Here is an 11,843-nt window from a genome sequence, read left to right as displayed (position 1 = left end):
AACATCCAACCACGAAATGAGCAAGAGAATGATCTTGTTATGGTATAAAGTTGACAGGGATACGTACAAACAGTAGCCGTACTGACCGGCAGAGGCGTTGTCAGGATTCTACATCTGGGGGCACAAGCAAGAACGCAATTTCTAAGGGGAGGGGGGAGGGGAAAGAACAAAGTTTCTGATGTGTTGGTTGAACTTAGAAAATTGAAGTTTGAAGTACGTCCATCGTACATATATGATCAGTATGTACTTGCACCTTGATGTGCGCTGTCAACGAAATCCCAATGAAAACCATGTTCTGTAACATGTAACAATTCTGGGATCAAATAACTGGGATTAATTCGTTATACGATGGGGGAAACAGATGTTCGCAAACAAAAAACTAGCAAATTTGAATAGAATTTAATATTAACAGGATGCATTAAGTGGCACGAAAGAATACAAATAAATAGTAAAAATATGTAGAAAAAGTTAGTATCATTACGAAAGAAATAAAATATGCTGTCCAATTGCATGCAGTTATGTTGAACTATGTGCAAAATGTTTATTTACTTACATATGCTTACATCAATAATTTACAAAATATATATTAAGTATTATATACATAATCATGAACAGTGCAAAATCCAGTAATGGTTAATTACTCTTGCAACTGTATGTGTGCTCTAGAGCATTTTCAATCGTTCATCCCCATATCAACATAACAAAAGACACGTCAGCCATATTGGTCTTTTTAGCAAAAGAACCCGATTAAATTATCCATCAAGTGAAAACGCTCTATATTTGTCAAGTTCGAACAAACTTTCTTCTATAGGAAGTAAGCCAATTAGAAACCGACTTTCCGCAGGACTTATCAACGATTAAATACTATCAAAAAAACGTCAATCTACGTTCCATGCATACACGTAGATGTATTACATTTATTATAAATCAATGAAGAAAATCGATGCATATACGTAAGGATTGAAACTTATCGGAAACAAGGGATTGAATATTGCAGTCAAGCGTAAAACACCATTCCAAGTCTTGGTAAACAAATTTTTTTGGTAAACACAATGTTTGATAGATTTTTAAATTTCTGAAAACTCGGGTCTGTGAAAATTCCTAACATGTGCAGATTGCTAGTTCAGCTAAATGATAGGATTTTATGTTGAAAAGAGTGTTTTGTAAAACATTTACCACTTGTTATCGAGAAAATTAATATTCTTCAAAATGGAATCACCGATAACTCATATTAACTACCTAATTTTGTTTATCATATTAAGATTGGTTTTTGAGGAACTCCTCGCAAGACCAACGGTTGTGGATCGTTTCTTTAACTGACTTTGATCAAAACATTTCCATATTCGAAGGGTTTCATCAGCAGCAACAGACGCAACGTACTCTCCATTAGGAGACATCGTCATACAAAGGATTCGTCCAGCGTGATCTGTAAGATCTGCAACCCGGCTCAATGTCGGATACTTCCAGATGGTCAGCTGATTCATCGAGAAGCCATGACTGGTGATTAGCTCCTTGAATTCCTTCGACCATAATATGCTAGATATCTGTAAAGCATAACAAGAAACAGACTAGGTTGCCCATGTGATATCATACATTTAAACGGGTTTTTGCCTATGGAAGCATATTCAGTCAGCAATAATTTTAAGCAACAACTGATTACCATAATGGCAGTTCGAAAAAAAAGAGAATGCAGGTTTGAAATCCTACCTCAATAATTTATTTTCACGCATACCTGTGACTTTGTGTCAATAGTATTGAGACATGATCCGGAAGTTACATTCCAAAAACGTATACAGCGATCAGCAGTACCTCCGCCGGTTGACAACACATTCCGTTGCCAAGGACACCAAGATACAGCCTGAATGGAAAAACGGCAAACACGTAATACATAATGCATGTTTCGGGAAATATACGTAAAGAAAACGTAAAACAGAGTAGATAGGAGCAGCAAATGAGAAAAATGAAGGCTATGTAATTATGAAATACATTGATACAACATTAGGTTTCTACAAGTAGTTACCAGGCCTACACTATTACAGTATTACTCACCTTGACTGCAGCTTGATGGTGAGTCAATGAATGTAGAGGTTCTTCACAATTATTGAGGGGATACCATACATTGACAAGATTATCATTACCACCACTTGCTAAAGTGCGACCATCTGATGACCATGCCAATCCACAAACATCCTGTGAGTGGCCATTTAAGGTTGAGACAATATGCTGTGCCACTCTTACATCATGGTTGATTATCTTGCCAGATCGGCCACCACTATAATAAATATATTTAGTTCCCAGTAACCATTCTCACTTCAATAGTAAGTTGTAATTTCTCCCACACATACATAGGAATGTATGTGCCTCATGAACAGAATACAGGCATGTGTGCTGGCATATGCAGTAGATTCAGGTGTAGCCTTATAAACAAGATAGTCTGTTGGTGATTTTCATACACAAGTTGTATTCACAACAAGAATAAAATGTGTAATAATGTACCTGGTGAGTATGCAAGAATTCCACGCAAGAGATCCCACTCTCCCTGAATGACCACATAAAGTTCGAAGGCATTTTTCTGTTTCAACATCCCACAGCTGAAGTTTAAATGGAAAACGCTTTTTCATTACCTTGTTAAACACACTGTGAGTTCAAAGATACTGCCTGTGGTAATATTGTATACATGGGCAGAAATGGGGTTGGTATAACATTCAAACTTCATTGTATTAAAGAGTTTTTGTACAAGACTACCAGGATGGCATTTAAAAAGAAAGGTAGCGCTAGGCAATAAAAATAAAACAGGCATAGTAAAGCAAACCTCTATTTTCAAGCACTTACAGATCTTACAATGAAAGATTTGACATTTAAAGCAATGCTATTCCAACCTCCCAGCCATATTGTTGTCAATTAAATGCTCATTCTCATTTTCAACACAATCCCTACCTATGTGAGTGTTGGTGTCATCATATGATGCACATCAAAAAATTTAATTTACTGTATAATTTTAAAACATACTTGTATGTTTGTATTACTGCTTCCAACAGCTAGGACATTCCCATCTTTTACCCATGATACACTTGATACATAATCATCATTGGGCATTTGAAGAACTTGTTTTGTTGATTGAGTTTCATAGTTACAAAAATATACACCAGAAGTCAGGCCAATCGCAATACAGTTGTTGCAACCCCAATCGACCAAATTCAAGTCTAAAATTGAAAAAATATAAGCATACATGTTCCAAACTATGCCATTACTATGCCAGTATCCTGTTCACTTTTATGAACCAACAGGTACTTCACTTACAAAAGTCATTCATCAAGTCAGGTGCATCCAAAATCTTTTCGGGAACTTTAGGAATGTAACGAGAACTTTTCACTTTGGACGATCCTCGATTTTGGCTGTATACAACACGAAGATTATTTTGGTAACCTGAAAATGTAAATTGTATAAACAAGGTGGTGAAATGAAGGTAAGGAATTCCATTACTAGATTACACATAGATTGAAAACATACGCCAACCTTCTCTAGCAGCTGGGGCACTTTGCTTAAAATGAAGGATTCTTGAGCTACAATCTTCGTTTAAGTTCTCTTTGATCACTTTTTCTTGACGAGTTCTTTCGAGTACTTCAAGATTTTGTTCATTTTCTGCAAATTCCGAATCTTTGTCATTCATGATTTTAAAATAGTTTTTCTCGTTATCCATTACTGCCCTGGTGGAAATGAAACGGTCAAACTGCGGGGTATTTTTCACAGGGGTTTTGTGCGGTGTTTTCTTCAATCGTGGTGTTTTCATAGGTGTTTTACCGACTGGTTTTATACGTTTCGGCGTTTTATACGGCGTTCTTGAGGATAAACTTCCATTATAAGGAGACAAAGGCACACTGGTATTCAAACTGTTGCATCGCTTTCTCTTCCAACAGGGTGTTGTACAGTTTGCAAGAGGTGCGTTGAGCCTTTCCAGGCATTTGTCGATTGAGGACTCAAATTGAAAGTTGCTCATGTTTCAGTCACTATCGAAAAGGAAAAGATATTTCAGTGAAATACAAAAATAAACAAAAAATTAAGAGTCTAAACCCGTCAGATCGTTCAAACTTGGCGCTGTATTACGAAGATTTGCGAAAACTCTCATGGCCACCAAGTCGCCATTTTTAAAGCTCTTTTTCTCGAAATCTGATTGGTCAATTTATTTTTAAAGGGAATAAAATGGGTAAAATCCATCCATAATAAAGTCAATGGCTAAATTGGTGAAGGCACTGACACGAATTAAAAGTATTTAAAATAAAGTATTTTGTTTTAAAATATACGCGGTAGCTTTTGTGGCACATGCATACTTTTTTATTCAATTTTATCGTTTTAAAAAGGAAGCAAATATTTGACATGCGACGAAACAAACCAAATTGTCATTGGGTTGTGTATTAACTACATTAACATTCGTCTTTCCTCGTGCTTGCGTGCGTTGAAGATATTTTTCGCTTTAGCAATAAGCAGTAATGCCTTCGAAGAAGAATACGCCCAATGGCTTTTTTTTATATATGCAATCATTGCGTCCACTATTAAAGCGGGAAGGAATTGTAGTGAAGAATAATAAACAACTGGCAGACCTTGCTGGACCACGATGGGCTGTGAGTATATATTTATCATTTATGTATGCTTAAAATTCATATTAATTGACGATGAAGTTTTAATGAGAAGAAGGAGAACAAAGAGGCGACGATGAAAACGTATGAAATGTTCTAATTGAAGGAAAATTTTATGCTTGTTAAATGAGTGTTTTCGGACCGATGATCCATGAAGATTTAGACAATCGAAGGACACAGTTTTGTCTCATGTCAAACAACAACAAAGAACTAATAACTTGTAAGGGAAGTTCATATGGCATGGTTTAAAATTCATACCCCTACCCCTCCCCTTACCGTTATATGTGATTAGACTTAACCAGATACATATTTTTCCCATATGTTTTCCAAACTCTGCAAATGATCATAAACTTGCTCTTGAATACTTTGATTTTTTTGGCTTTGAACCTGGCTTTGATTTTTTGCACATTTTATTTGCATTTCATTTGATGGAAATTGGTGTCTTGCAATTGCTGTTCTCTAAATATTCTTTCTAACTTTGGTCTTTGGCAACGACATGTTCTTCAAGTATTAAGAATGCCACTTTTTAATAAAGCAAAATGTCATTTGAATTTCAAAATATGTAAAATAGAGCTCCTACATTTTCAGGCTCTTACAAAAGAAGAAAAGGAGCCATACATGAATGAGGCAAAAAGAGAGAAGGAATGTCGTCAGTATAATTCACGTCCAGATGCTATGGACTGCACAGGACAATACATATCAGTAGGTTTTCTTGTGAAGTCACTAGTATTAATCAAATAATTATCAGCAATGTAGGCCAAAATAATAGTATGATTCTGTATCTGTCCAGTTTCACATCTTATATACTTACTTACCTGATATGTTTTGTCACTTTTATGAAAAAGTTCTCTTTAATTGGATTAGAAATGTTTCTAGCAGTCTTTTCTTCTTCTTTGAAGACTTTATGTCTATTGTAACATTTAGGTCAGATATTTCTTATTGAAGACTCTTTGCTTTTAGTTTCTTTATTAGGAATTAGTAATCTTTTTATAGCAACGTGTGGATAATGTGCAGATTAAGGAAACAAGAAGAAGAAATGTAAGAAAGAGGGTAGTTGAGTCCTGGTTAGGAAAAGGTTGGTTATTTTTAAGACATGTATTATTTTTTAAAATTTTATAATATTTTATAACTTTGGTTAATTCAATTCAAAAATTAAGTATTTTTGAAATCGTATTTGCTATCATGAGAATACCACAGGTTTTCATTTTTATATTTCTTGTTTAGATGTCACAGTTGAGAAGTTTTACATGGTTGACTTTATGAGCCTATGTGACCTACCTGGCGATCGGTTTATGCCATGTGAAATGGGCTTGGTTGAGTATTCTTTGCAGTATGGCATCATTCGTAGCTTTCATAAATTCATTTATCCAGGTAATTATTTGTTTTTTTATCACAAAACACTTGCTGCAGCAATAATATTGTAGTGTTTGCAGGGGCAGATGAAGCTTGTGCAGAAAAGAAAAGCCATCCCACTTGACTGACATCTGTTATGGTCAAAAACTCGAAAACTATAATTTTTTGCCATTAGAAAAAATATGTGCTATAAAAATTGTGATATTTCATTTTAATGTTTCAGCCAAAGCATATGTTTTATTTTTTACTATGATTTTCTTACAATAATGAGTCCAACGCTTCTATGATATATTGTTTGAACATAGAATTTGATCCCATCCATAGTCTATAATAAAATGCGAAGTTGAAATCTAATGGGAACACTTGAAACTTCCCTATAATATGAACTTTTATTTAATAACTAATATCTGATCTTCCATGCTAGGATTTTTATATTTCTCTTGCAACATGAATGCGACCAATCATAACACTCCCCCTCCTTGATCCAGCCCTGAATGTTTGTAAAAGATTTAATTATGGATGCAAATTTCAAATTGCTATTCAATTTGCTCACTTTAGAAGTTGATTGTTTCTACTTGTTTATAGGACATTTGAGTTAACCATTGTTGTAGAAAATGTAGAGTTATTGACTGCAGTTGATAGAACATAAACATATTTTAAATTCTATGTGTTAATGTGATATTTGTAGGACAAATTCCTCTTGGATTCAGATATGAAGCAATGAGGAAAAGTGAGTAGATATATACATGTTTACATCTATGTATTTATATGTATTTATATATATATATGTATTTATAGTGGTTATGTTTGGGTTACTTTCTTATTATAATGTTTTCTTAATTTTAGGTATAGGCTCTTGTGGGAATTGTTAAAAGCAAATCTTTTGTTATTAATCAGTAGTATAACAACTATGCTTAGACGTAATTTATTGGATTTGTTGAGATGTAGATTCTGGCTCATTTAGCTAATTTGTAGCTTCTTTTGATAATTATTTACCTTGCTTAAAGTATTTACTTTGATCAAGATATTTACTTTGATTAAGGTGAGGCTACTCATAAAATACCGATTGAAGGTCTTGCGACAGATTCATATAGCCAAATTTATGAAGACTTATTGGATTTTCTCAGCTCAGGGCGGCAAAATGATGGCCAATATCCTCCATTGTACTGCAAGGTGCATAAGAATAATCTATTTTGCTTTTGATTATAACAGTCTACTATCTCTCACAATAGCAAAAACAAGTGTTTGCACAAACCAACTTCAATTTTTGTCATCTGAAAATAGTCCCAAACATAGCAATATTCCACATTAAAAAACTTTCAACCATTTAACTTGTACCCTTCCTGACAGTAAGTAACATTAAGGCAAGACCACGAGTAGTTCATATCTGCTATATCTGCATGTTTTACATAAAGTTGTAATGTATCATTTATTTCTAAGGCTTCGCAATCAAAGTTAGTAGAGTTCTCTCTCATATGGCTGGCACATTCTGCAGGTATTTATTATGATATTTTTATTCAATTTTGTGGATTGAAGAAAATAAACTATGTCTTAAAAAATTTGGCATGATTTTGCTATCATCGATTTGAAAGAAAAGTCAAGTCTGCATTGTTAATATGCTTAGGTCAATAGTCTTGCTCGTGCATAGGCGCAGAAATTGCACCCACATATAAACCATTATAATAGACTGTGTTGACTGGTCACTGCATTTGCTAAACTCACCACACTCATCGCACTCACCACATTCACTGCACTCACCGCATTCACTGCATTCACTGCACTCGCCGCATTCACTGCACTCACCGCATTCACTGCACTCGCCGCATTCACAGCACTCACCGCATTCACTGCATTCACTGCACTCGCCGCATTCACTGCACTCACTGCATTGCACTCACCGCATTCACTGCACTCACCGCATTCACTGCACTCACTGCATTCACTGCATTCACCGCATTCACTGCACTCACCACATTCACTGCATTCACTGCACTCACCACATTCACTGCACTCGCCACATTCACTGCATTCACTGCACTCGCCGCATTCACTGCATTCACTGCACTCGCAGCATTCACTGAACTCACCGCATTCACTGCACTCACCACATTCACTGAACTCACCACATTCACTGCATTCACTGCACTCACTGCATTCACTGCATTCACTGCACTCACCACATTCACTGCATTCACCACATTCACTGCATTCACTGCACTCACTGCATTCACTACATTCACTGCACTCGCCGCATTCACTGCACTCACTGCATTCACTACATTCACTGCACTCGCCGCATTCACTGCATTCACTGCACTCACCGCATTCACTGAACTCGCCGCATTCACTGCACTCACCGCATTCACTGAACTCACCGCATTCACTGCATTCAACACATTCACTGCACTCACCACATTCACTGCATTCACCACATTCACTGCATTCACCACATTCACTGCATTCACCACATTCACTGCATTCACCACATTCACTGCATTCACCACATTCACTGCATTCACCACATTCACTGCATTCACCGAGTGTAAAATCCTTAAAATATCCTTTATTCCCATGTATAAGCCCATAAAAAAGGCCTTACAAACTTTTATTAGCCAGTGGCTTATAAGCGAAGGCGATTATTCAGGTTTTTACATTGCAATGTGACGTCATTGGTAGTGTAAATTTAATATTACCAAAACCTCACATCTTGCAAATAAGAAGTGACGTATACACTTTGAATACGTGGTTTAGTACTTTGTAGCATCTTGATATTACCTAATTTAATACATCATCTTTTGAAATAGACCTTGTTGTAACTTTATCTTAAGATTGTTTTAATATTCAGGAAGCTCGAACAAATTAAAGCATGTGTACGAGCTGGAAGGTTTGGTTTGCGATTTATTCATGGAATCTGGGGAAGCTTTTGATGGTAAAGTAATAACACTGCACAATGCAATGGAGATATTGTCAACGACGGTTTTCGATTATAATTCTGGAACAAGGTTTGTTGTTTTTACAGTCGCTTGAATAGAGAATACAAGTCATAAAACAATTGATGCATTAACTTGGGCAACGTGCAAATACTCTCATTGTGTTGACTCAACATGTTCTCTACATTGTAGACTCTACATGTTCTGAACATTGGAGAGTGTAGAGTGGCATTGAGCGGTGTTGAACTTTCTCGAACTTTCCACGTGGTCACCAAACCGTTAAGGCTCAACATGTTGACTCAACATGCTCTCTACATGTTCTGAACATTTGAGAGTGTAGAGTGGCATTGAGCGGTGTTGAACTTTCTCGAACTTTCCACGTGGTCACCAAACCGTTAAGGCTTAACATGTTGAGAGTGTTGGCACCTAGCTTAATACAATGTACTTAACTGTAATGAAACAAAAACTGTTAGGTCTTGACCTTTAACATTGCGCCTGGATTGATATGTTCTCCTGTATGTATGTAGTCCCCTATATATACTAGTGCATTTTGTTAACATCATTTTCAATATTGTCTTCAATCGTCTGAAGTAATAAAATTTAAATTTTCTTTGAAAGAAGGCAAAAATTACAGTTTTGAGTGGAAATACTAAATCAGGAAAGGTTGAACTAGACGAGGAACCAAGGTTTTTCCACGTGATAGAGGTCTAACCGTCTGCGTTTCGATTTTACACACTGTACGTAACTTTTCACTTGCACTTCTAGATGTAAATGGCACGAGGAAATTGATAATAAATTCTGTGCATTGGGAACAGTGCAACGATATTGGTAAGTTGTTGCGTTGAAAAGTTCAATTTTTATATTCACGTAGAGACAATGAAGTTTTTTTTAAAAGTTTTTGCATGTCAGATGTCTTATGTCGAGCATTCGACATTGAATTGACGTCAAAGCATGTCCCTGAGAGATCTGACGGCGATACATGCGTCGTCATCACGCCATGGATGTCGACAGGTCGACATAGTAAAAACGATGGTCAAACAATAGATGGTCAGGAGAGAACTGGTTACCGAAATGGATACGGTATGTTCATTGTTACTTAGTAATGGTACGGTTTGAACCGTCTGCGTTACTTCCCTTTCACACCATGCTTGTGTGAAATAACTTTAAGGTCACGCATTCTTCATCGTTCGCGTGTAAGATGACACAACTCAGTCTCCAATATTCACGTTCGCGTTTTTAGTTGACAGCTCTATCACCATGTTCATTTAAGTTTGACCTAATTTGAGTAGCTAAATGCATGCAGCACATGAAGTAAGTTCAACACATGATGTTGTATCGATGTATAGGTCGTCCATTTCTGTTATCGAAATTGTCTAAGCAAATAAAAAAGGCAATTCACCGTAATTGTTAAAGACTTGAACTGAACTTGTGTATTGTGTGAGAAAATGAAGCAATATTGCAGACGTATGTGCATCAATATTATTGTTGCCATGTCCTTCAAATAGGGTATTGAAGCCTCGTCCTTTTAATTACTTGCGATATAAACACAGGCACAAGATTATCAAAAGTCCCCATTCTTTTTATGCGTATTTATTCTTATATATATGCTCATGGCAGCTTATTGCAAGTGAGGACAATTGTCCTTATGCTTATGCTTATGTCGTAAGCGAGGACCAAAGTCTACTTTGACATTCGTAGGATTTCTTTTTCAGTTAACAAGAACAAGAAACATCTTTATACTGAACGCGGCCCCACGTACGACCAAGACGTTCTAAAGTCAGCGGAAGTTCGCGAAGTAGCAACTCCTACCAAAAACTTACCAAGCACGCTTTCGACAGGACTTCATTTTTATGGTAGAGGACGCGGCCGTGGTCGAGCTGCTCTTTACAATTCTTTAAGGAATCCTTTCGTGCTAGGTGGCACGAGTAGTATTCTAAGTGTCACTGCAGGACCTGGTACTACAGAAGGAGTTCGTACTTCCTCATCACCATGGTCAGGTACCTTAGGGGCTGGACGTGGTCAGGAGGTCCGTACACCTCATACGACCCCGATAGGTTGGGCTGGAGGGAAATCAGCTCCGCATCCATCGAGTGCTCCCTTTCCACCAACATCGTGGCAGTTGCCTTCGAGTGCTTCATCTGCAATACCCTCTTCACCTGCAGTAAAGTTAGAGCAAGACTTTGAAAGTTTTTCGCTTTTCGATAAAGATGATTACGGCTACTGAAATCGAAAGTGAATCCGGTTTTTAAGTTATTTGAAGTAAGACGGACCATAATTATTCATGTTTTGTTGTTGTTAAAAGTTTACAAACCTGTCTAATAGTGCTTATTTTCCGTTGTTTTTTTGTCTTTTTTCGAGAATGTGAAGTTATAAAATCGTAGTGCCTTATCTCCTTTTGCTAATGACGACATAATGATTTTAAAAGTAGACGAAACATGGCTTAAAAATTGTCGACTAGCACAGCATACTGCAGTGTTTTTGTGTTTTTGTGATTTTATTTCTGTTTTTACTTTTACCTTAGGGGTCTCGATTGAATGATTAACTTGTATATAACAGCTATACTTGTAATAAATATGTAACTTTTTGGACAGAGTTGTTGAATATTGTACCTTTCAAGTAATCAATGTTTGCAATCAAAGCAAAAGCACTCAAAAATGTTGTAGAAAATAAGAATTAGCTTCATGTGCACTATGCATTCTCAAGGCAAAGTGCGAAATTTCATGCGAAATAAGAAAGCGCCGTGACGACCTTGGCAATTGCATTTTAATTTGAACTCCAAAACGCAGCGTTTACTTGTTGAAATAATCTGAAGCTCGAAGTCTCGAACGTTACGTGCAAGAGAAAAGTATTGACAAGCTGAACTCAAATAAAAACCAATATAAACTCATAGTAGACACGTGGATTTTGAAGGGTGAATACACAGAAT

The 11,843-nt window shown here is 36.5% G+C and overlaps 2 protein-coding genes across 2 annotated transcripts; one reads left to right on the top strand and one right to left on the bottom strand.

Moving 5' to 3' along the window:
• Positions 1-380: 380 nt before the first annotated feature.
• Positions 381-4,148, bottom strand: LOC124446541 (cell division cycle protein 20 homolog). Its single transcript, XM_046997384.1, has 7 exons — positions 3,517-4,148; positions 3,301-3,426; positions 3,010-3,203; positions 2,497-2,591; positions 2,050-2,272; positions 1,733-1,858; positions 381-1,544 (listed from the first exon to the last, which is right to left on the bottom strand). The coding sequence occupies exons 1-7, from the start codon at positions 3,995-3,997 to the stop codon at positions 1,236-1,238; spliced, it is 1,554 nt and encodes a 517-aa protein (XP_046853340.1). The 5' UTR covers positions 3,998-4,148; the 3' UTR covers positions 381-1,235.
• A 68-nt stretch (positions 4,149-4,216) lies between these two features.
• Positions 4,217-11,505, top strand: LOC124446540 (protein maelstrom homolog). The gene is made up of 11 exons (XM_046997383.1): positions 4,217-4,619; positions 5,223-5,336; positions 5,628-5,709; positions 5,859-6,005; positions 6,676-6,717; positions 7,030-7,160; positions 7,428-7,482; positions 8,833-8,989; positions 9,683-9,745; positions 9,813-9,997; positions 10,630-11,505. Exons 1-11 carry the CDS (start codon positions 4,488-4,490, stop codon positions 11,139-11,141), a joined length of 1,620 nt encoding a protein of 539 aa, XP_046853339.1. The 5' UTR covers positions 4,217-4,487; the 3' UTR covers positions 11,142-11,505.
• The last annotated feature ends 338 nt before the right edge of the window (positions 11,506-11,843 follow it).

Source organism: Xenia sp. Carnegie-2017, unplaced genomic scaffold (genome assembly GCF_021976095.1).
Source record: "Xenia sp. Carnegie-2017 unplaced genomic scaffold, XeniaSp_v1 HiC_scaffold_22, whole genome shotgun sequence".
Taxonomy (NCBI): Eukaryota; Metazoa; Cnidaria; class Anthozoa; order Malacalcyonacea; family Xeniidae; genus Xenia; species Xenia sp. Carnegie-2017.
This window is presented reverse-complemented; position numbering and strand designations above follow the sequence as displayed.